General features: G+C 42.9%; 1 protein-coding gene across 15 annotated transcripts in view; it reads left to right on the top strand.

Annotated features, from left to right (window-relative positions):
• The window catches only part of KCNMA1 (potassium calcium-activated channel subfamily M alpha 1), a 775,740-nt gene that overhangs the window by 651,274 nt on the left and 98,324 nt on the right, over window positions 1–26,142 (top strand). For 10 of the 15 annotated variants that reach the window (XM_088842052.1, XM_088842056.1, XM_088842058.1 and 7 more), the window contains one exon: window positions 24,316–24,409. In XM_088842052.1, the coding sequence (XP_088698178.1) occupies window positions 24,316–24,409 (94 nt within the window). Of the gene's footprint in view, window positions 1–19,483; window positions 19,571–24,315; window positions 24,410–26,142 lie in introns of all 15 variants that reach the window. The other 5 variants (XM_088842055.1, XM_055425364.2, XM_055425363.2 and 2 more) reach the window with 1 other exon arrangement.

Below are 26,142 nucleotides of genomic sequence, written 5' to 3'. Positions count from 1 at the left end.
CAACCATGGAAGGAAGGACTGGACCTGAGCAGGTCCTGAGTCACCCTCCTGTGAGATTGAAGAAGACCAGCAAGGTGGGGCTATGCCAGGAGGAGAAGGGAGCAAGCTCCCCTCAGAAGCCCAAAGAAGGAAGACTCGATCTAACAGCCTCTAGGACTCACAGCTGAAGCGCATTATCCAGATACAATTCCAAGAAATTAAATCCTGTTAAAAGAAACTTGAATTAATTGCACTGAAGTGACTGAATTCCATTAGTTAAATTTCTTGAGCTTAATTCTCCCCAGCTGACCCAGCAGTCATTGTGATTCTGACTAGGGCTCTGTGAAGTCATCTTCTAAGGAATTTCCTGAAGTCATGGCTGGGAAAGAAGAGGGCAGCAGAGGATGAGATGGTTAGGTCGGATCACTGACTCAATGGATATGAGTTTGAGCAAACTCTGGGAGATAGTGAAGGACAGGGAAGCCTGGCATACTGCAGTCCATGGGGTCGCAAAGAGACACCACTTAATGACTGGACGATAATAACAATATGGCTGAGACTAGAGACCTACTGGGTCGCCTCCCTTGCCATTGGTCTTGGGGATCCACTCCATCAATTTTCTTTTTTGAACCAGTGTTTCTTTTTCCTCCCTGACCAGCCTCCCATTTTCCAGCAAGACCCACGTCTTGAGGGTGTCAATGGGGATAGAGCCAGGCATCTTTGAATCGCTGGCATGAATGGCCTTGACCCAGGCTGAGCAGCAGAAACAAAGCCAAGGAGGGCCACCAGCAGGGCTTGTGACCAGCCCTGAGGGTTCTGGCTCAAGCTACCTGCAGTGGCTTCAGTTAGAACTCCTGGGAATTCTTTTTAAAAATCCCTGTGTATGGCAAGGCGACATTCTCCTCCCATCTTTCTCAGGAAGACAGAAAGTCTCCTTCCATCTATGGGGGGAAGAAAATAATCAAGTGCTTCACGTCCCATTCACTGAGAATCCACTGTCATTTCCAACCACTTACCCAACTACAGTGGAAATACAAAACATTTCCTGTGAAGTATGGCCACACAAAATCCGAGGAAGTCATGTGGCATTTCTGAGTACCATGGTGCAACTTTCTTTTCTGTTTCATTTCTCAGTGAATGTGAATTTGATCTGAGTTCACTGTGTCTGTATGTGAGCATCCAGGACTGGAGGATTTATGCACACCTTCACCCCCCCCAAAGGTGGTTGAAACAGCACAGAAAAGCACACGAGTCCTGAGCTCTCAAGCAGTGGTAGAGCATGTGTGCTGAGAGTGCCGTGTTCTCAGAAGTCTACTCCCAAACCAACGTTTTTCTTTGTTTGGCTGTGCTACATGACTGACGGGATCTTAGTTCCCTGACCAGGGATCTTGAGCCTGCACCCCCTGCAGTGGGAGTGCAGAGTCTTAACCACTGGATGCTCCATCATGTTGAATTACCTAGATAACCAAGGAATCATCCATCCTCACATTTGCTTACCAAAATTTTGCATCTCCAGCTAAATATTTTTTCAAAGAGAATCTGAATGGACAGAAACAAGTTCAGCGTTGTCAGATCCACACAGTTGAAATTTCAGATAGCATCAAAAAGACTTTTTGATAAATAGTGCCTCGTTTGCAGAGAGCTTCTAGACAAACCCCTAGATTTTTGTTTTGAGGAGGCATTCTTCTGATGTCTAGCTCAGATGAGCTGGGGAAAAAGGGTCTGGAGATTCCAAAGTGGCCTTCCTTTGCTGACCATTTCATCTGGTCATCCATAGGAGGAGCTACCCTCCCACCTCCAAGGGAAATAGCAAAAGGAAAACTCTTCCAACCTCTTCTAAAATGGAAAGTCCTGGTTTTATCCCGTTCTATAGGATAGGATGAGTACCACCAAATACTCCTAAAGCTAAAGAAAAAACCCTGTGCGCACTCAAAGTGGAAGCTTTTGAGACAGCTGTGTCAGGGACGATCAGCTACACTGAAAGACTTTGAAGTGAAGTGAGAAAGACTGCTCCTCGGAGCTGGAGCCACATAAGATGGTACCTACAGGGGCACTCTGTAGACCACTCTTCTGGGAGTGGAGCCGACTGCTCGCCTGAATGTGATCTCCATTCTGGCCCTTGCCAGCTTTCTGGACTGGAGCCAGTTGGATTGCCACTCAGTCAAGAAGAGACCTGGGGGACTGCCTGCCTTCCCTCCAAGGCAAGAAATGTGCTGCTGCTGCGGCTGCTAAGTTGCTTCAGTCGTGTCCAACTCTGTGGGACCCCATAGACGGAAGCCCACCAGGCTCCCCCGTCCCTGGGATTCTCCAGGCAAGAACACTGGAGTGGGTTGCCATTTCCTTCTCCAATGTGTGAAAGTGAAAAGTGGAAGTGAAGTCGCTCAGTCATGTCTGACTCTTAGTGACCCCACGGACTGCAGCCTACCAGGCCCCTCCTTCCATGGGATTTTCTAGGCAAGAGTACTGGAGTGGCTTGCCATTGCCTTCTCCGAGAAATGTACTACACTAGCCTTTTTGGCTGGGCTTTGTATTTTGGCAAGAATACCTGAATAGGAGGCGGCCTGAAGGATTCCAGTTTAGGAAATATTTGATGAATGAAAGAATGAATAAGTGAAGGATTCTCAGCCATCGGTTAAGGGAATGGAGGGTCTGCCAGAGGCCAGATGGCCCAGATCTGTGAAGTTTCCTAAAGCTTTCTGAGCCACTTACAGTATAGTATGTGCATCTATACAGATATACGTGCACAGATGTCATGTGTGTGTGTGTGTACAATCTTCTCATACCCCACAACCAGGATACAAGAAGATTCAGAGGGAATAATATAGCAAGAAAAAGAAAAACTAGGACATAACTGAAGGATCTTGAAAAATCATCAGCTAGGAGTTACAATCCATCTTCTTTGTGAAAGTTAAATACTGGGAAAGAAGATCTAGAAACAAATACAAAAAAAAAAAAACACAGTAGACAAAAACCACCAATGTTTCAGATGAGGAAAGACAGGGATACCACCATACAAAGTATGCTCATGTATGTAGTGTGTTTGTCCCAGAAAATGAAGGACTTGTGGTATTTGCATTCGTTTTTACTGATTTTGATGAACTTGATCACTTTCATGTGAGTCAGGGTGACACAAAAGTAATAATGCATCAGGTGGGGTCATGTGAGAAATGGGTCCATTTGTAGAGAGCTGCGACTATTTTAATGACCTGGTCAACCTGCCGAAATGTGGAGACACATCTAAGGCCACTCATGTGGCTTTGATAATAAAGAATCTGCCTTCAATGCGGGTGACCGGAGTTTGAGTCCTGGCTTTGGAAGATATCCTGGAGAAGAGAATGGCTACCCACTCCAGTATTCTTGCTGGAGAATTCCATGGTCAGAGGATCCTGGCAGGCTGGGCTACAGTCGAAAGAGCTGAAAAGAGTCGGACATGACTGAGCGACTGACACTTTCAGTTCATGACCGTTAAGATCATTGACACTGACTTGTGGTGGGCAAATCCAATCCTACAGCGCCAGAATGACAATTCCTCCCACCTTAAGGTGTCCAAAGGCTTCATATCTCATGGATATTTTCTATTGTATCATTTTTCTGTGTGTTCTGCTCAAGATAAGTGGGCAGGGAGCTTTCTCCATTGCTCACAGAGCTCTTTCAGGATGTACCAAGCATTCCCTTACCTTTGAGCGGTTTTGAATTGCTCTCTGCATTTTGTCAAGGTTGATCTGGTCATTTCTTCAGTGCAGATGAGTCAGTTTCCACATATGGCTTATAACATATCCAACTGAGAGAACTCGTTCACAGGGATTCTTCAAAGCCCAAGCCCTAAACAGGTGTTACTGAAAAACGAGGTACAGTGACCTGCAGAGAAAAGAGATGCACAGTGAAAATGACGGAGTGAAACTTGCTGTGAATGCAGACAGGGAGGAGGTAGAGCCTCAGGCCGTGTGCCCTGGAGGTCTAGGGGTGTAGATGTGAAATATGCAAGGTGCTAGTTTCTGGAAAGGCCGCTCCTTCACAGATTTCTCCCATGAACACAAAGACGGGTATCTGATAGGCTAACATCTCCTGTCTTTTCTCTGCATTATGGTAGGGAATTCCCAAGCTGTTCCCACTCACTGTGTAGTGAACCAAGTGACCTCCTTGGCAATTAAAGCTTGAAATTCTTGGGAACCTTAAGGCAGGGAAAAAGAAGGGGTGAGATTTGTACATTTTCTGGGGACTTAGAGAACAATCCTGATGCAGTCATGTTTTGACCTGTTCACCAAATGGATGTTAGGCAGATACTGATTGCTCTCATAAGAATAATGCCTTATACATGTGTAAGTCCTTATACTTCTCAGGGCACTAACATTGTCTTATTTTATCTAGGCAGTCCCAGAGTAGACATCATCCTTGCTCTCATGGGGCTTTGCACCAGCTCTTCAGTTCAGTTCAGTTTAGTCGCTCAGTCGTGTCCGACTCTCCGCGACCCCATGAATCACAGCACGCCAGGCCTCCCTGTGCATCACCAACTCCCGGAGTTCACTCAAACTCATGTCCACAGAGTCGGTGATGCCATCCAGCCATCTCACTCTCTGTCGTCCCCTTCTCCTCCTGCCCCCAATCCCTCCCATCACCAGACTCTTTTCCAGTGAGTCAACTCATTGCATGAGGTGCACCAGCTCTGCTGCTGCTGCTCAGTCACTTCAGTCGTGTCCGACTCTGTGTGACCCCATAGACGGAAGCCCACCAGGCTCCCCCGTCCCTGGGATTCTCCAGGCAAGAACACTGGAGTGGGTTGCCATTTCCTTCTCCAATGTGTGAAAGTGAAAAGTGAAAGTGAAGTCGCTCAGTCGTGTCCGACCCTTAGCGACCCCACGAACTGCAGCCCACCAGGCTCCTCCATCCATGGGATTTTCTAGGCAAGAGCACTGGAGTGGCGTGCCATGGCCTTCTCCGCACCAGCTCTAGAACCTCTCTATTCCTTAGTTTCCTCTTCTGAAAAAAGGAGACGGTAATAGGACCTCACGGACTAACTGTGACTCTGTTTCTCATCATTCTTCATCTTACTGAAGTTGCCTTACGACTTTTCTGTCCCTAAAGTAGACATAGAGATAGTCCATTCAGTGTGTTTTTGGAAGAAGGTTGGAGAGCAAATGAGGGGAACAGAGGACTGGGAGAGAGAACGTTTCTCTCCTTTTAAATTCCATCAAAATTTCTTTTCTTGATGGTGATCTTGATCTCAGCTGATCTTTGAGGCCTGAGTGGTGAGGTTTCATAACATCACCTCTTCCAAATTTCTTTACAAGCAGTTGGGCTCTTCTGCTTGTTGATTTCTCTGTTAGTAAGATTAGTGCAAGGATCAGGGTCAATGGTACCAAATACCCACACCCTGCCTTTGCCTCTTTCTTTGAGCAGACCTGATGTGGGGACAGTCTAGAGATGACTTGAGTGAGTATTGATACACATTTTGAAATCCTAAGGGTTCCGTGATCCTGCTCTCTCTTCCATCCTTCTGATGGCCAAGCCATCTAGTTTGATCTCCAGATTACATTTCAAGCCCTGTCTTCTTATTCTTAGTGGCATTGCTAACTTCAAGCCCTCATTTTTTTCCTCATCTGTGATACTCCTGCTGCCCTCCACTTAATTAGTCTCTCTTGCCACTAAACCACCACTACATTTCTTATGTTAAAGCACAGATTCCATCATGTTGTTATCCCCTTTAAAGGAGAGAAGAATAAGCTTTTGATGGCTTCTTGTTTTCAATAGGGCAACCTCCAGCCTTCAAAGCCCTTCACAGTTTGACCTCAACTTGTTTTTCTCGTTCCATTCTCTGTGTATCTTTCATCTAACTGTTCTTTAAAAAATGTCTTGTTTTCATTATATACACGTTTCTATAATAACTTTTTCCTGTGCCTGTGATTCCTCTGCTTTTCTAGCTGATAGAAACTTATCGATCCTTTAAAGCAGAGGCCAGCCAGTTGTGGCCCTCCTCCTTGTTTTAGTAAATAAAGTTTTATTGTCACACAGTCACAGCCATTCATTTGCATATTATCAATGGCTGCTTTCAAGTCAAAACCACAAAGTTGAGTAGTTGCAACAGAGAGCATAAGTAAAATAGTTACTACCTGACCTTTACAGAAAAACACTTGCTGACTCCTGATTTAAACACATGGTTCAAATATCGCCATCTCTGTGAAGATTTCACTGCTCCACCCCCCTCAAATGGATTTGTCTTCTCTAATTCTGTTAACAGGTCCTGTAAGCCTCGTTTATTTATTTATTTATTTTAAATTGGAGGATAATTGCTTTACAGTGTTGTGTTGGTTTCTGCCGTACAGCGATGTGAATCCGTCATTACTCTATGTATGTATGTGTGTGTATGTACACACACCCTCTTGAGTCCCCCTCTCACCCACCCCACCCCATCCCTCTTGGTCATCACAGAGTGCCAGGCTGGGCTTCCTTTGCCATGTAGTAGCTTCCCACTAGCTAGCTATTTTATACATATATATCAATGTGTACATATATCAATGCCACTCTCTTAGTTCATCCCACCCTCTCCTTCCCCTGCTCTGTTCCAAGTCTGTTCTCTGTTCTCCACTCCTTCATTGAAAATAGGCTCATCAGTACCATATTTTGAGTCCATGTAGATTTGCGTTAGTATACAATATTTGCTTTTCTCTTTCTGACGCACCTCACTCTGTGTAAAAGGTTGTGTGTTCCTCCAACTCACTACAATGAACTCAAACATGTTCTTTTTTATGGCCAAGGAATATTCCATTGTCTGTATGTGCCACTACTGCTTTATCCATTCATCTGTTGACGGACATCTAGTTTGCTTTAAGCCTCATTTAGAGCAGTTTTCACGCTGAGCTTTATAGAAATAAACAATGAGCACATACAACTCTCTTTGGTCTTTGGATTCCCAGTGTATTACACACAGCAGCCAAGGCACACAGTAGGAATTCAACACAGATTTGCTGAATAACATATACACTGTGTTGGGATTATGTTTCCACAGTTTATTAGACACGTATCTCAAGAGACACGAGAATCTTGAGCTCAGAGCTCTCGCTTCTTGTTTCCTCGTTCCATCTTGACCAAAACATTTGTTTCTGAGCAGCTGCTTCCTTTGACTGCTAGAGCACTCTTAAAGAGCTGGGTCCAGAATTGACCACTGTTTCTTTTCTTCCACTGCTTCTCTGGTAGGCTCAGTGTTTGGAGTCCATGGTAGATCTGGGGATGCAGATATGTTCCCTTCTATATGTTATTGGGTCTTTGAGTCTGGGTGGTCGAGGTGCAAGCTATGCATGGCAAACCCATTGTTTCAGTCCTCCTGGAGTAACCTCACAGAGCCCTTCAGGTGTGCAGTACATTTCTAACTCAAGCAAGCTGCCTTCCTCGAACTCTGATCCCCCATTAATTGAATTTGTCCCAACTGGTTTGAAGGCAGAGCTTGTACCTTTAATCACTCAGACCCCAGTCAGCTGCGGGGACCTTCTCTCACTGTGCTAATATACTGGATAACCCACTCAAGTCTCAACAGCCCTAGATTGCAGAGTCCCACACACCCTCCACATCTGCCTGAAATTGCTCCTGGCAACTCTGTCTCTCCCTATGAATGGGAACCAGCTGAAATGGGAGAGAAGATGCTCTCTGCTCATGCTCGAGACCCTCCTCCTCAAGTCCCCTGTGATAGGTAACTGGAAATGCCATAGGCTTACAGGAGGCACTCTGAACGTTTGATTCTCTTTACACATATGTCTTACCCAGCTTAGGTGGAAGAATGGAGTATGGAGCGTTTCCACGGTTCTCATCAGAAATAACAAAATTGAGTATGTGTGTTTGTGTTAAGGGATGCCCCTTTGGTTGCTGCACCAGCTTCTTTTTCACTGTAGTTGTTAGAGATTAAATCTCAATAACTTTTTGAAATTAGAGCAGGCTTCTCATCAGCTGAATGGGCAGTGGCACTCACCCACTTCCCATTATAATCCAAGAACAGCCTTACCTTCTTCGTAAGCTATGGAATGTTATCAGCATGGTCGTTTGGCTTGAGATCAAATCAAGGCAACATAGGAACTGTCATTTTTCATTTTCTGGGGCCCTTTGATCCCATTTGGGGTTTTTTCGTTTCAAGTGAAAAATTCGATTCCTTACATCTATCCTGTAGAGTGCTTTTTTATTTTTTTCTGTTAGAGATCAAATCAGAGTTGTAAGTAATGTGGTCATTAGTTATCACCACCAGATTTCACAGCCTACACTTTATTTCTGTTCTTACAAAATCACCAGCCTTCTCTGTTGCATACCGATCACTTGCAGTAAAGCAGCAATATGCCTTTCCCGGGTACTTGGGTATTAATTTATTTCACAGTTTCCTTTGCTGATATAATCAGAGTCACCTATCACATTCCTGTTTCTCCCTTTTATTGTGTCCCTTTGCTATCGCGTTTGTATGATCTTCTTCTGGAAAAAATGACAGGTACTGTTTTTCTCTATCAGTGACTTATATGTTCTGTGTCTCCTATAGTGCCATTTAAAAAATATAACCTTTTATAGATGCAATCTTAGTTGTTTATAACTCAGGTTTTATTATATGAGAAAATTCCCCAAGTGACACATTGGTTTAAGTCCAGTTTTTAAAGATGGGGAAAATATTCTCTGAAAAAACATTTTCCTCTAAATTGTAAATGAAGGGAAAGCTCTCCATTAGTAAGATTATGATGCATTTTTCCTTGTTTCTTAGTACATTGAAATGTATGAACATTACTTTTATATAAGTGATCAAGTTGTGGTGTTTAATAACATGTTGTTAGAGGAAAAAGAGCTATCCCTTTTGATTTATTTGGATATTTACTGGGTGACTTACAGTGCTTTACGTATTAGAATTGGTTTGTCAACAATTAACATTCTAGGTTTTTATATAACCCATACTTCAGGTAATAGAGGATTATTAAACTGCAACCAGTGTGTTAGAAATCTGCCGACTGGTAATAAAATTCTTATGTATAACAGCAGCTGAAAAATACTGCTGTATATTTATGCATAGATTGCAAGATAGATGATGGCCCCCACACTGCAGAGGGCCTCGAAATGCCGGTCTACCAGCAGGTGGCGCTGCTCTTCTATAAATGAACCCTTCCTGGCTCACTCTAGGTCCTACCCTCACCCGTCAACTCTGCTTTTTCTTTTACAGATTCTCTCTCCTTTATTTCTCTGCAATGAATGTCTAAAACTATGTTCATTTGTTTTGTTGTTGTTGAGGAGATAGCCCTCAAATAAGGCGACACCTTTAAATTGCAAAGATTTCCTTAAATCCAACTTGCTTGATTTAAGGCTCATTTGGAACAAGTCCTAGTTAAATAACTGTTGCTGTTGTTAGAAAGTAACTACACAATACCATATTCTCACCCCTAAGACTGGATTACCTCTGCCATCTGATCATTGTTATGCAGCAAGTCTCATTCTTAACTAATGTTTATTTATACAAATTAATTCCCTAGGCTTCATTCCATACCAGGATAATGAGGGTCATTTTTATAAAGGGGGCTTTTGTTCCGGATTAATGTGCTATATAAAAATGATTTTAACGTAATGCTCTTTCATCGAGAATTACTTTGAAATCCAAGTTAACCAAAGAAGGTTGCTTTTCTCCTTGGGCCAGGACTAAATTTCTGACAAAAAGGCTCAGAGGGTTTTTCGTTTTTTGTTTTCTGATAAGATTATCCACACAAAGGCTGATCAGCTTGTCAGCAATGAGGGGGGAAAAACAAATGTACAGGCAAAACTTACTTTTGTTTTTTGTTTTTAATCCACCCACAGGTAATTTTTCAATCTTTTAAATTTGTTTAAAGGCATAACTACATCTTTTTTCTATTTTATTTCTTTAATCTACAGTATTGCTTTTTTACAGGGTGTTTGCTATAAACATGACTTATTTAGGAGACAATGGATTTATTGAGATTATGTAAGGCAGGAATTAAAATACATTCCAGGATGACTCATATATTGGATTTATTTTCTTCATTGTCAAATGCTATCTATCAGACTAGGGAGAAATTTCAATACAAATAGTTTACTCTTTTTGTAATTAAAAAATTTGAAACCATTAATTTTGGGAATCCTATAGGAATTTTTCTCTTTTGAGTTTTTTAAAAAACTTTTCCTAGGCATGCTGATCTAAAGGGGTGTAGGTTAAGGATCCAGATGACATCATGTACATTCTTATTTTATCCACTTATATGCTTTTGGCAGAGAAAATCCTGAAGTGTTATTTGTGAGGTGAAACCATGAAATATAGGATTGGGGGCAACATTTCTTTCTCAGTGAATCCACTTGAAAACACTGGCTTTGTTGAAAGTGTTTTTCAAAGTATTGATTGCAATCCGTTTTGTAGCTTCAAGTTCTGTTTATATGGACTGGGATCAACATGTATAGTTGAAGACAGGAAATAACCACCCAGGGTCGAGGGTAGATTTACCTGGCTGGGCTTTGAGGAAGCAGCCTGTGGGTTTCACAGGAACCCTTTCCCAGGCATTAAATAACTTTATTTTCCTGTGAAATATTTCACTCTGTAGAGTAGAATCAATGCCTGCAGTAGAGCTGGACCATTGCCAGGGGCCTTTTCCTTATCAATTCCATGCACATACGTGTGCATCTTATCTTGAACCTTTATAACTTCTAAGTGGCCAGAAAGAAAGTAGACTGAATTATGGGGATTTCTGATAGACTTTTCCCAGATGCAAACCTCATACTGTCCTCTCTGGATCTGAGTACTGAAATCAAAGGAAAAATACCTTCTAGAGGATTCAGATTATTACCAAATATTATTCAAATCCCGCCATTTGGATTTCAAAGCCTGTACACTATCTGTGTTTCTCTGTCCCCCAAATGTGCCTTTAAATAAACCTTCCTACTCCAGCCAAACTGTTTTTCCTTTAGTCCCTAGTCTTAGTGGCCCCCAACTTCCTTGCCTTTGCTCCAGCTCACCTCCCCACCCAGCATGCCCTTCCCACCCCTGGTTTATTAAGCATCACAGCTTGAGTGCCCCCAACATGCCAGGACCTGTGTTTGGTTCTGGGGATACGCGGGTAAATGAGACTGACATCTCTCTCCATCCAACTCTTGTTTCCAGTGTTATTTTCCCGGACCCTCCCAGATCTTTCACTCTTACTCTCTAGGGGGTATCATTTAGCCCTCACCTGGTATTATCATGCAACTTTGTTATTTCATACAACTTGTGAATTTTGCCCAAATATAGATAACTTTAATGCAGTTGGCTTGTTACTCCAGCTAGACTTATAAATCTGTTTTATTGTACATCTTGAAAAAGATTTTGGAAAAAAAGAAAAAGAAATGCCTAACCTCTGATCCCTCAGGATTTTTGTTGAACTGCTTTGGTGTTCTGTAGAGTTCTCCAGTTCCTTCTGTTGAAAGGAGGAGTTGAGAACCATTTCCTTTGGACCAGAAATCCTGCTTTTCCTAGTCTTTAGTGCTTTGGGTTGAGTCTTTGGGTAGGAAGTTGTGGATAATTATTTGTGGTTGTAGGGTTATGAGGTCTTCAGTCCATGGCTGGCTCATGTGATATCTGGCAAATAACAGAAGAGAAGGTTAAGTCCAGAACCATTACAAAGCAGAGCTGAAAAACTCCTATGTTTAAATAATGCCAGTCCTCCAGAAGGGGAAGGGTCTTGCCAAGGCTACACAGTGGGTCTAAGCTTGGACGTAGACCTGGGCTCCTCACCACTTGGCTGTGCTTTTTCCCTCTGCAATGACACCTCCCTGGTAACTAGGAGTTATTTCATAGAAACTTTACTAGGGGCTCAGCACTATAAGAGATTCAGAGATTTGTAGATTGCGTTAAGAAACGTTCACGTCTAGTTGGGGAGAATGCATGGAAAACGGGAAACAAATTATAATGCAAAAAAAGAAGAGAGATATCAAAGGGGTGTGAGATGAGAAGTGCCAGGGGACTTTTAAAGAAACGAAGGATTCCGCCTTGTTACAGTCATCTGGGAAGGCTTCCTTGAAGAAGCAGGCTAACTTGTTTCTTGAAGGGTGGGGAGGTGAAGGAACAGAGGAGGAGTAGCCACCCCTCTACCTCATCATCCCCCTACCCCTTCTATCATCTCTCAGGTTCATGCCCCAATCCCATGACCTCCCACGAGGAGTCCAAGGAAAAGCCCCTAACAATTGGGCAACATGAATTTCCTGTAATTTGGAGGGAGCAGTGGGGTTTCTCCATATTTCCATCTGACTTTCATTTGTTGTTGCTCTGAATGGTTACAGCCTTCTTCAATTGAGGCCCATTTAAACATTTTCTGGCTTTTCTTGTTTTTATGACACTTGGCATAGCCTAATTATTTTGACCCGAGCAGTTCACTGGGGCCATATGAAATATGGGACAAAGGTGACTGTCGACAGGACGTACAGAATGGGGGTGGAGTGGTGAATCTCACCCCATTCTAGTGGCTGGATACCAGCTCAGCTGCTTTGGGCAGAGGAGAGTTTGTGAACCCATTTGAGTAGAACAAAATCAAAAGAAAGCAGACTGGCCTTGTGATGGTGGAGAGCTCCAATTACTTTGACTTCTCAAAGCCAAGATGATAATGATGGGTAACATTTATCAAGAGCCTGCCAGGAACTCTGCTTAGCACTTTTCAAGCTATTCCCTTTTCTTCACTTTTTTCAATCTATCCTCACCACCACCCTGTGAGGAAAGATTATTCCCAGCTTATATGTGAGAAAAATGAATTTAGGTATTGTACCGGATTCTCAAGTTCAGACCGAACAGAGTGGTTTCAAGCACTGTGTGCTTAACCATTACCCTCATTGCAGCTCAGTAGTAGTTGATATATGTAGAGGGATCTTCCATCCCAATGCTCCTTGTCTCAGGAATAGCACACTTGAGAGTCACTGGAGTCAGAGCCAGAGATGCTGACATGGGGTACCTGCCATGTGACTGGGGGCCCAGGAGGCAGCATGCGGGTATTTGAGGAGCTGGTGAGCTCATGTCCCGTGAGACAGTTACCTTCCTAGGATGGGAGCCCAGTCTTCTGCAAGGTTTTTAAACAGTTAAAAAATCCATATTTTTATGGATAATCTTTAAAGATTGTCCTACATATAAAATCTGATGGAGCAGCTGGATGGTGCTATGCAGAGCACACCAAGACAGTATTTGTCTTCAGTATATGGTCCCTGGTTATCTCACTTAAGCCCACAGCAGCTCCAGATCTTGGTGTTCTCATCTGTCCAGCGTGGATCTTGTGACATTGGGGGTGTTGAGGAACTTGCGTAAGATGAGACCTCTAATGAAAATCAGAGTTAGGACTTGAACAGGTCACCTTACTCCAGAAACCCACGTCTTCATGCTATTCTCACTAACAGACTTCTGACAGCAAATGATCTGGAGGAGAGTCCACAGACCTGGGTCCTCCTGGGTTGGTATTATTAGTATAACCTTGAGCCCAAGGAGGGTCAGGCCTGCTCATGCCTAAACCCAGTCCAGCCCTGAGCCTACATTCCACTTGCTCTGTGTTGACCAGCAATGTCCTATAGTGCACTGCCATTTTCAAATGTTGCAGGGGCTATGTCTGAAGATAAATTATAGTAGAATACGGATGATGATTTTATAGTTTGAGAACATCTTTAGAAAGTGACTATGCCCTTAGGAAATATACTAAATGCTGTATTTAGTGTAAAGTCACAATCCAGACTGGCCCTTACCTCCCAAGGTTAAAAGCATACAGTATTTCTAAAGTGTTCTGGCAGGGCATTCTTCATCAGGCCATGCAGTGTACCTGGGTTGCACTAAAAACCCATGCATTTTACCTTTATCTGAGTTTCAGAGAGTGTATCAGTGCAGTCATGTGGAATACATGTTAGAATGCTAGGGGGCTCTTGACAAAACTGGCTCAGTGGCAGATATGGTGTTTATGGATGAAACAATAATAATAATGGTATTAATAATAATAATGGTCCTTATCTGTATAGCGTCTTATGGTTTAGAAAATAATTTAACATACACACAATTAGATCCTAGGCTGATCTTCAAATAGAATCACTGGGACAAGCATTAATTCCGAAGACATAAATACCAAAGTGAAAATGGAAATGAAAATCTGATTGACATCTTCTGCCAGTCTTGTTTACTGGAAGCCATTTAGGGGGAGGAAAAACAAAAAGAGAAGGAAGGTAACAACTGAGTAAGCAAATAAGAACTTCTGCCTCTAAGTGGAAATGTAAATACGCATTGTGTTCACCAGGAGAATTTGATGTGAGGTGTGAAATGAAGTCCGGGAGAGGCCTGACCCTTTGTTTCTCACCCTGGGCTGGTGGCATATCTCAGATTCCGGAGGCAGCGTGATCTTTCCTCCACTCCTTTGGGGGTCTGACAATCTGTAAATCCACAAGGAAGCCATTCTTGCAAGGATTTTCCTGAACAGTCTTATACAGACAGCATGAAGTGATCAAAAGAATGAGTCATATTTTACATTTGCCTTGTCCAGTTCTGAACAAGAGAGCATGTATACACACACGCAGGACAGATTAAGATACCTTCTCTGTAACCACAGGCAGAGTCCAGTACCTAGAACACTCTTGAGAAATGGTCAGGCAGGGCTGCGGCCAAAGTGCGAAGAAGGAGACACTTGCCTTAGGCACCAAATTTAAGGAGTCACCAAAAATCTTAGTCATCAAGATAAATAATGTGTGCTCAGTCACTTCAGTCGTGTCCGACTCTTTGTGACCCTATGGACTTGTAGCCTGCCAGGTTCCTCAGTCCTTGTGATTCTCCAGGCAAGAATACTGGAATCGGTCGCCATGCCCTTCTCCAGGGGATCTTCCTGACCCAGGGATTGAACCCACCTCTTCTTCATTGCAGGTGGTTCTTTACTGATTGAGCCACCATGGAAGCCCCAAGATAAATAATAGGTTCATGCAGTATTTTAAGACATCAAAATGCAAAAAAATGCATGATGAATAAAATGTTAGAATTTCAAATAAAGGCAGGACAAACAGTGATTTTAGTGTTGGCATTAAAGTACTGCATTTCATAAGTCAGTAGGGGTTAGACTAACAAACACAACACAGCTGGCAGCTCTGCCATCTATGTGAGCACTTGAATTGTTCCAGGAAGAGTGTTCAGCACCTTCCAGGCATTTTTTCTTGATACATTTCAGAGAGACCAGTTTGTCCTACAGTAAATCCAAATCTATTTGATAATAAACCATATTAGAGAGTTCCTTCACAGACTCCATAAATTCCATTACGGTCCATTTTGTCTTTGTTAAACATTTGAGTTGAAAATTACAATCCCTTTATTCACAATGATCATTTCAGACACACAGCTCAAAAAGAACAGCATTAACTTTAAGAAATATACTAGCACGCTTGAACCTATTAAGCACCATAGTTTCATGGACTCCAACTGATGATTTTTATTAAGTATACTGCAGGAGGGGAAAAAATCAAGAATAATTATAAATTCATATATACATCTCTTATGGGTATAAGGTTACTTGAATGGGATGAATGCAGAATTTATCTGTTTCCCCAAGAAAATCAGAGAGATGTTCTGATTAAGCCTATAATCTAGTCGATGTGAATTTCTAGCCAAATGTATGGGGCACATTTTCTCTTCTGAAAGTACTTTTGATAAGAAATGCATTACAAACTCATCAGTTTGGCTTCCTGTTAACAAAAAGACAGCAGCCGTCTGGATCATTCTGGGTTCACAGTGAAACTGCCACACCATGTATCCTCCAAGTAAAGCTGTGCGAGTTTGACAAGGGGCAGATGAATCCGGGAGTTATTGTGCAGGGGTTTAAATCTATGCGGCAGCTGACGGTTGAAATAATCATCTATATATCGCTCTGAGCTAGCTGGGGAAAGGTTGACACTGTATATTTTCAACATATCTAGTCTAATGGTTAATCTGTTGTCTTGGATGGGCTCTTGCCGGGTGGACTTGGAGCACACACTGACAGCTCCAAGGAATTGCTCATGGTGGATGTGGTTGGCCTTGATCCTCAAAGTGCGCAGTGGATCTAACTTAGCTTGCATGGGAAAATGAGAAACTCACCTGACTGGTCTCCCCCAAGGCAAGGGAGCCTGCCGGACAAATAGCAGATTTGGTGGGAAGGACATTCGAGGCTCTAAACTATTAATACTTCCATCCCTCCCTCCTGACTTGACTTCCCTCCCGACTTTTCCACATCTGTGCCCTGGAAGTGAGTTCCGTATGTGTTGCTTTCAACTGGAAAGAATATTGTCCTTTTTGAAAACTGGAAAGCTAGGAAAATGTGAGAAGATAGGAGCAGGAATCAGCAAACCTTTGCTATCAAGAGTAAATATGTTACACTTTGCGGGCCACACAGTCTCAATTGCAGTTATTTAACTCTGTCTTGTAGAGTGCAAGCAGCCAGAGATGCTAGGTAAACAAATGTGGCCATGTAATGATAAAACTGTATTTAGAGCTACTAAAAATTCCATTTCATATCATTTCAGTGTGTTATGAAATATTATTCGCCTTAGATTTCCCCTCAACCACTTAAAAATGTAAAAATTATTTTTAGCTTATAATCTACACAAATATGTTCCACAGTATAGTTTGCTGATCCCAGAACTTGAGAAATATAAAAATAAAGATGGCAGCTGTTGGTGCCAGGAACTTGGCAGATTTCATCTTTATTCTGAAGCTTGTCCCCACAAAACATGTAGTACATGTGTCAGGGTTGCAGAAAGGAGTGAGACACGCTTTTTGACCTCAAAGCTTTTGCCATCATATTGGTGTTGGGAGTAGCAAGCAGGGAGAGAAGGAGAGGAAAGTTAAGAGGCTGTTTTGGTTGAACTCCTATACATTTTCTGTTTGATTCCAAGTAAAAGTGTTCTTCTTCTACTGTCTTCCCAACTCCAAACTCCATAGTGAAAATTCAAAGAAGTTCTTGCACTTCTCATTTCTGTTGTGTATTTGCTTTTAAATTTTCTTTGTTTTCTCTGTCTTCATCTCTAAGAAATTTATAGATTGTAATCTTTTCTTGAGATTCTTCTTTGCCCTTGAGGTGATGGAGACTGTTATTCCAAGGAAAAGAACCGAAGGCAACTGGATTGCCAAGAGAAATTTTCTTCCGAATACTGAGCAGAGCAAGAGCCTGGGCAAGTTGTAATGACAGGTCAGGTTTGTAGTAAAGGTATTTGAGCTGAGATTCTAGATATAGGAGACTGGGGAATGTTGGACTCTAACCAGGATGCATATAGAACAGGAGACTGTGGTTTAAGATGGGGTGTGTCGCTATAGAAGGTACATCTACTCCACCAAATTTGATTCTTGAGGATCTGTTAGGCCACAGTATTTCTGCAGAGAACATTACAAACCAGGTCATGTGGAGTCTGTTAATATATTTATATAGTATTTCTTCTCTCTTCCATGCAGGAGCTGAATTCTTTCATTACTCTGTGTTGATGGCCTCAAACTTACACAATTCAGGTTTCCTAGGCAGTGAATAGAGCCAGAAATATACCCTGTGATTAACTTCTATATAACCCATTGTTCCTTAAAGTCTCCCTCCCCATTCTTCTATTAGCTCCACAAAAGCCAGAAATGACAAAGCTCCAGCAAGCCTCCCCTTCCCTGCCCCCTCAGTCTCCCATGGGGTGCTGCTCCCCATGCCTGGACTCAGGCAGCCTGGGGGCTCTGTCCACCCTCATTTTACGTGGTAACAGGTCATTGTTGTTTCCAGCCTCCATCCTCTAGGTTTTCCAAATAAATGTATTTACTGTTTCTCAGCTAGAAGTTGTAAAATGATCCTGCCTGACACTGTACATGGTAAAGTGATAATTCAGTTGCGGAGAGTTATGTATATTGTGTTGGTGATAGTATTCGTGTTCACATTGGGTAGGGAGCATCCTTCATCTTTTAATGATCTCTGTATTAATATTCACCATGATATTTCAAAACAAATCAGCTTTTGGGGGGATTGATTTTATCAATAATACTGCAAAATCTTCACCAAACTTCTTGGTGAAATATGGCACAGTGGTAAAGAAGCCACATGCCAAGCAAGAGATGTGGGTTTGATCCCTGGGTTGGGAATATCCCCTGGAGAAGGAAATGGCAATCCACTCCAGTATTCTTGTCTGGGAAACCTCATGGACAGAGGAGCCCGGTGGGCTGCAGTCCATTTGGTCACAAAGAGTCAGATACGACTGAGCACACACACATATACACACATACACTAGGTTGTCAGACCAGAAACTCTTACTTCAAGGATATCACCCACTTTAATTTCCCCATGTTCTTGAGCTGCCTACTGACCTTGTAGGCACAGAACTACTTGGCTCAGATGCCTGTCTTACTTTATCGTAGCTGCTCAGCCTCATTAATGAGCACATAGCATTCCCACCACAAGATTCATCCTGAAATAATCGTTAAGTGCTCCTTTATAGCAGTTATATGACCAAACTCACAGGACGGGTTATTTATCTGGCATTCATTGTTCTTGTTCTTCCTTTGCCTTCATTGCTTACGAAACATTCATACTCTTTCACCGGTCTGATTTGAGTGATAGACAGCCAGGGTTCTGGTGGTCTATAATTGTAAGACAGGAAACGTCCCTTTGTAAAACAGGTGCCATTGTGTGCTGCAAGCCAGGGATTTCTCTTTCCTGGCTACACTGTAAGACCTTGGAGTTTGCTAGCCCAAATTTCCTAGTGAAAGTCTGAGGCAGTCATCCTATAGAGAGGTTGAATCAGCCTGGGAATTTTGTCTGTCATGAATCAGTTTGTTGAAAAGTGACTGTATTACTACAACTTACTTGATTTTTCTTGGGAAGAAGGGTAGTTTGATAAACCCAGGAAACAGGAAGCACACTTGTTCAATCTCCAGTCCCACAATTTCATAAGTTGCTGTTTTTAGTAAAACAACATTCACGTCCTGAAAGGCTGAAAACACACACCCGATTCTCACTGATATCACTCACCATACAAGGAGATGCGACACATCACCCTTTCTTAGGAGTGGCAGACCCCTGGCATTTAATGCAAGTTAAGCAGCGATATCACAACCAAGGGAGCTAATCAAGCCAGTGGTTTGAGATGAAAACAATAGTTTCACATTGAGGGTTGATCACTTGGACTCTAATGATTATTCAGTAGGATGCATTTTAGCAGGTTTTAGAAGATTGTGAGTTTGGTCTTTCTGCAAAACTGAATTTTCTATGTCTGTGTATATATCATAGTGGGAGAAAGGAACTCTGTATATTTGGGGAAATGATGACACAAGCAAGATTGTCTGCTGACACATTATCCCATCTGACTTCGATAACAATAATGCAGCGAAAAGAATTTCAAGAAGTCACTGTTGGGGGTGGGGGAGAGAAAAACCCTGCAATTTAGCTGTGAGGGAAGAAACCTTCACTTTAATTTAAAACTATAATTTTGTTCAATGTGAAAACTGGTTTGAAGTTTTTCTAATGAAAAATTTCACAAAGGATTAATTTCAGTTTTTTTTCTTGTTATTGTTCGGCAGTCAAGGTTGGAGCTAGATCACGCTATCCCAAAGACCCATTTGAGTTCAAGAACACAGCTCACAATTCTCAGCTTGTGACTGAGCCAGGTGAAGGAGCTCTGGAATCCATTCCAATTTTTAATAACTGCACCCCTTAATGTTCTATCTTAACATGCTGAGCTCAAGGGGAGAAGGAAGATGTACTACTGTGGATTTCAGCATGCATCTAGCTTGTTGGGCAGCAAAATACCAAAGATAAAATCCATACAAAATGATAAATAATCATTAAAACTACCCTCCCCGCAAACTAGCAGCTTGCACCGGACTCCAGTCGGAAGCCCTGTTAGTTCTATGCCTCTGCGTTCAAACCACTTTGCATGCCTTTTACTCTGAGTGATTCCAGTGTGAATATGACATTACTAATGATCTGCTAAGTGTGTGCAGATGTGGGTTTCGCCAGATGTGGTGATTAATAACGTAATGGAGATAGCCAGTTGACTCATGTTTATGGGTTGTTTGCCTTTTATTACATTTCCGAGTTTATTTGCTTTGAACTATTTTTTAACTGCAGCCAACAAACTCACCTTTAAGTCTCAGAGGGCATCATCCCCCTAAACCCTGTTGAGGAAACAGGGACAAAGGAATGTGCCCCAGGCTGGAGCTGAGAGTTGGGTCCACCACAGGTCAGTTCTGGACTATATAGGCAAGCTGAAATTGTTGCCCCATTTTACTCAAAGTGCCCATGAAGAGGCATTGATGAACCTTGACACAGTGTTTGAAAGTTGGCTAGGCCAATAAAGAAAGGGATTTCTCTTTAAAAAAAAAAAATGCAGTAAAGTATATGATCATCTTGAAGGGAGCCCGGAGTTCTGGCCAGTGTTTCTGGAAGACTTTGCCTTGCTTTTGCTTAAAAAAGAGTGCCGATGAAAAGTTGAGTAAAATGTTGTTACAGATGTTCGGCTCTACATTAAGGCTGTTGGAATTACCACCACATCTTAAATCAATTCCCAGAACATTGTCTGGAGGTTATGTCATTGAAATAATGAATCCTCTTTAGTCAAGTATAAGCAAACATGTTAAAACATCATTGTAACTTTAAATTAAACTCCAGCGCAAACCAAGGGATCTGAAGGCTCATTAGATTTGCCTGACATTTTTCTAGCACTGAGTCTTCCCAAACTGTAAAACTGTTAGATTCAGTGCCTATTAGACAAGCGAGCACTGGGAAGTTACAACAGCACATTAAGTGTTATACTTAGGGATGTGCAAAAACAAGCCCTTGAATTTTATGAGTACTCAGAGACTGGATGGAGTTCAGCTCCTATAAAAATTCCACATTGGATTCCCGAACTTGTTTGTGTTTTAAAGAAGCTGGTAAGTCAGGTTCCTTTAAAAGATCTTATCTTCCTACTGCTTCCACAGCAGGAGGACCTTAGTGGAAATGCCGGAGACAGAGGTGTATTATAATTAGCCAGAAACCAGGCTAACTGTGAACCTGGACATGTGTGTTGGCATGAGGTAGTAGCCCATTCCTTTAATACTTGTCTTTCACCGAAGTAAGTCTCCCTTTTTAATTCAATTTTTATTCCTCTCATGTAGTCACAGAAGCCATGAAATGAAAATTATATTTTACAGCTTAACTAAAAGTTTTCCTCAATCTGCTTTCCTTAAATATGCAGAAATTGATGGAATCCATATAAAAGGATAATAATTAAATATGGTTTATATCCTACTTAGGAGGCAGAAGTGATCACGGCTCCTCTAGTGGGATCTAAGCCACGTGTAATGGTCTGCATTACACAGCGTTCGTATATTTAAGCTGGAGACATTTCCCTGCCCTCCCCCGCCACCCTGCCCTGTCTCTTCAGGGAACAGATCTGCATTTCCAGTACACGAGGAAACCTTTGAACACGCATTTCATTTAAGAGAACAAATCCCAGTTTAAATGCAGTATGATTATGATGGATGAGCTTTCTGAGTTGTGATGAAAATAAATCGTTTCCTTACATAGTAGGAGGCCTGACTTTAGCACCAGAACAAGGTGTTTCCCTGGAGCTGGCGAACAAGTATTAACTTGCAAGTCTTCCATCTGAAGATCACTGCAGGTAGATAGTGACCAGGTGCTAGGTTAATGGGCACTTAACAAGAGAGGGTTATGTATCATTAGCCCAGTGTAAATGAGGAAAGTAAATGAGATGGCTGGATGGCATCACCGACTCTGTGGACATGAGTTTGAGTGAAGTCCGGGAGTTGGTGATGGACAGGGAGGCCTGGTGTGCTGTGATTCATAGGGTCGCGGAGAATCGGACACGATTGAGCGACTTAACTGAAAGTTAAGCAAAAGAATCCAGCAGAAATGCCAGAGACTGTGACTTCCTACAAACACAGGCTTATTGTATAATTGGGCAAAACCGTGGCGACATCTGGTGGGCTTGAATAAAGCTAGCCTGGGGTAGGTAAAAAACCTTTTTGGACATTTCGTCCTAACCATAAGAAGGCTTGTGTGATAAGAAAAGAGTTTCTACCTCCTGATAGACCAACTCATAGGCACACATGTTATTTAGTGCATCATGCTACTCAACTAATCTAGGTCATCTTGAGCAAAATACAACCATTGCAAGTGGCCCATATTAAAAGATGACTTTGTATTACATGGGTAGTCAGCGCAAGACTTTCTACCCCATCCGAGGTGGGGAAAGTGCAGAAGTACACTTGCACCCATACACATTCTCTCTGTCTCTCAACCTTACTCCCTTTCTACCCCATCATTGCCTGGGATGCATGGCCCCTCTGCTATGAAAGGAAGATAAATGCAGGTCAAGGATAGAGTGCCTGCTTGCTTGCTGAGAGATGCATATCACCTCTAAGTGATTTTTTTCAATACCATTTATGTGGCTTGTATTTATTTCCTTTAATCTTTTAAGTGCTGTTTAGTCTCTGTGATTTGCTTGTGGATACTCATTTCTGATAAGATATGATATCGTTCCAGCCACATAGTTCCTTCCTGGAGACCTAAGTGACTGATACGGTCACAGCCTGAGCCTGGGTCTCTGGCGGGCGGGTAGGGGAGGGGAGACCGTGCAGGGGGAGCAGGAGGTGGTAGAGTGTAAGGGCTGAGGGCACTTGCAGGTGATCTATCTGCCTTTGTTTCTTCCGGTCACACTCTCACTTCCAACTACATTCTTGTTCCATTTCCCTGTGTCAGCCAAAAGTTAGGCAACCCCAGACTGGCAGTAGAATAAAGGAGTGTACCAAGGCTGATACTTGGAAGCAGGTTTAGAAGGTAGTTGGGTTACCACGGTCTTCCCTGTTGACTCAGACTGTGAAGAATCTGCCTGGAGTGGTGGAAACCTGGGCTCGATCCCTGGATTGGGAAGATCCTCCTGGAGAAGGGAATGGCTACCCACTTCAGTATTCTTGCTTGGGAAATCCCATGGACAGAGAAGCCTGGCAGGCTATAGTCCGTGGGGTTGCAAAGAGTCAGACACGACTGAGTGACTAACACTAACACTGGATTATTATAAACTCTTTGGGGCCATATATCAGACATTAAATGTATTTAGTGTTTTCAGGGAAGTCCCATATCATGCATGTTCTGATATGGGTCAAGCAGCTGAGATGGCATCTCCTCCCCCACTTAAGCCTTGTACACCTTTAACACCTATCAAGCTTCTTTTGATGTTGTCGCTGCTAATATTTCTCCTCATAGCTTTAAGGTGACTGCATGTCATTTCGAGTTTCAGGGATGCTTCCTCCAAGTCTGTATTGCAGTCAACAATAAGAATCCAAGGATCCTGTTTTTCCCTCTTGACATTACAGCTTTAGCCCGAATCGTGGGGGTGGGAAAGGAAGACTAGGATTTTGCTGCTGGTGCCCTTGGGTGACACGCTGGGTATGCATCTGCTAATTATCAAGCAGCTCTTAAAAAAGAAGCACGATGCAGGCTAATACATCTCCAGAGCTTATTAGTGGGTGTCTTTGGGCAAAAGCAATAGAGTATGCTGTGTTGTTTGTGAGTAGAGCTTCACATTGCTTAGCGATCTGTGTGGTTTAAACATTTGGAAAACAACCTGTGGTTTCCAATACTCTCTGCTGCCCTGCTTTCCTGGCCACCACCCCTCTCCCTGCAACCCCCCGCATCATCAGAGATATCATTCAATGGCAACCTCCTCCTTCGTTTGGGTGCTTGCAGCCCCTTTCTCCCATCTTAATGAATTGAGAAAGGACCCCACATGCACAGCCCCACAGGCCCTCTCTCCTGGGAGGTGGAGGGACAAGAGCTGCATTGGGCTGGGATTCTTGAGCCAGAACCCACCAATGTTCCCAGTCCTGATGGATTGAAACATTGGCTGTTAAGGCCTCCAATCCTTGCCTCTCCAAGGCTCTTTTCCTCTGGCGTGCAGGAATTAGGAACCGGTTTTGTTGGTTCATTTGCAGAAGCAGCCAGCTGGCAGCTCTCATGCTGCTGCTTCAAAGACAACTCTGTTTCTGATTTTTGGTCATCCAGCAGGGCAAAGGAAACAAAATGAATTCTAAGCAGAATGATGGCGTGTTCCCATATATACATCCATATTTTTGCAATTTCTGTTCTTTCTATTGGCAGGGTGTTTATAAACTGTTTTAGTCTTTGAAAGTGCATGTTCAAATGCTGGAGTGTTGAGAGGTGATGCTCTCACCTTCTCTAAGCCAGGCTCTTTGACTAACGCCTTGGTTTTTGTCATTGGGTCCTAAGACACGGCCATGAATTCCTAGTGAGTGACTGAGCTGTAAGTGTGTGTCCTTTGATATCTTGCCTGTATTTCACAGTCTGCCCTCAAACTGTTCATAATCTCATGAGCTGCCTGTATTTCCAGTTGAAGATGAGCAGCCGTCGACACTGTCACCCAAAAAAAAGCAGCGCAACGGAGGCATGCGGAACTCACCCAGCTCCTCGCCCAAGCTGATGAGGTAAGGATGGATGGGGGCCCGGGCTGTGCAGTGGGTCCCCTGGTGGCGTGTACCCCTCTCATTCCATCTCCTCTTATCGCCCCCCCCCCACCCAACCCTCTGGGGCCCAGAGGCTCCCCTCCCTAGCAAGCTCGCAGGAGAGGAGGGGACGAGATCGTTAGATAGCTTCTTAAAGGCTGGAGTATTTATTCTGTCAGCTTGTCAGCAGTTAATGATAGAGCTGAAAAAATTCTGTCATGAAAAACAGTTTGAAAAGCTGTTTGAAAAATACATAGGCTTTAAAGTCTGAGCTGTCACCATGTCCTGTCTATGTGTAGTTCCTAAACAGCAGTGGCACTAATGACGGCAGCAGCCAATCAGAGGGACGCATGTGGTTAGTTTGCCTCCGGCAAGTCTCTTTCTGCTGGAGTCCCTCCGAGGACTGTTTTCTGTACTTAAGGCCATATGTGAGATGTATCATCACAATCAAAAATGAACCTGAAGATTACCTTCTCTTTATCCTGTCGATTGAAATCAAATTTCTGTTAATTGATTTTGACTGATAAAAAAGTCTAATAATCTGTGGACTTGCCAAAGCAAAGTTCAAAAGTAATCCACTTCTGCTCAGGCTAAAAGCAATATTAATTATGAAACAGAGCTGTGTGCGCTCTTTTGCTCTCTTTCTCTCCTTCCCTCCCTTGCTCCCTTCCTTCTTTCCTTTCTTCCCCTCTCTCTGTCTTGACTGCAGCTTCCTCTAGGAAAAGGCAAGTGAAGCCAATTTTCAGTAGACTTCTGTTGGTTCCTCTTCTTGGCCTCTTCATCTTTCCTCTCCCTTCTTTTGGTCTCCGATTCATCTGCCAATGCTAGTGCTGATTTCTCCCATAATCCTCACTCTCCAGCACCTCAATGAAACAGGCATGATTTCAGATTTGCGCTGCTTTCCCTAAATGTTTTCTGCCTTGGAAACACCTGCCATCTTGATGGTGCTTTCTTCTTCTCATTGCCATTGGCCACTCTCCTCCCTTTGATGATTGATGCAAAAATCAGGATGAATTCCTCCTCCTCCTCCCCACCTTTTCCTAGCATTCGCCTCTTCCTGCCTCTCCACAACCACCTTTCTAGGATGAAGACAGGGCAGTTCTTCATGTGGTCGAGAACACAAGTCCCAGGAGAAGACTCACCCAGCCCCATGTCCTTTTCCATCACAATCCCCTCTTCCTATTCAGTGTTTTCTGTTTCCCATTTGCTCAGTCTTGCTTGGGTGCTGCTGATTTACCTACTTGTTTACAGTTTATGAGGAGAAATAAAACATGCCAACTGCCAAGCCCTTGTTTTTCCAATGCCACTTGTCATGCTCACATCATTCTATATTTACTCACCATTAGGTGATCGCCTTATCTCATGCTAATAGTTTTAAAATAGAGAGAAGCCCAGGCGCTTTCTTTTTGCCTAAATTTAGAGAAGCAAATAAATAAATAAAGAGAAGTCTGAAAAATCTGAAACCTTTGGAGCCAAATTCCCTGTCCCTGTTTGCTATGTAAAGTATGGCTCATTTCTTTGATCTTGAGTAATAATAATTCTGAGGAGTTATACTGTTTTCATATGCTTCAAAGCTGTGTCAAAGTTTTGCTGCTTAAGGGTACTTCTTTATTCTGTTGGCTCTTGGGTACCAAGATGACAGGTCTTCTGTACGAGGTGGAAGCTTTTTTAAGTCGTAGCCTTCAGCAAAACATCAAATTACCAAATCCGGGGTA

Source organism: Moschus berezovskii, chromosome 12, assembly GCF_049115385.1.
Source record: "Moschus berezovskii isolate FMDL1 chromosome 12, NW_MosBer_1.0, whole genome shotgun sequence".
In the NCBI taxonomy this organism is placed as follows: domain Eukaryota; kingdom Metazoa; phylum Chordata; class Mammalia; order Artiodactyla; family Moschidae; genus Moschus; species Moschus berezovskii.
Note: the sequence above shows the minus strand (reverse complement) of the source record. Positions and strands in the feature narration are given on the sequence as shown.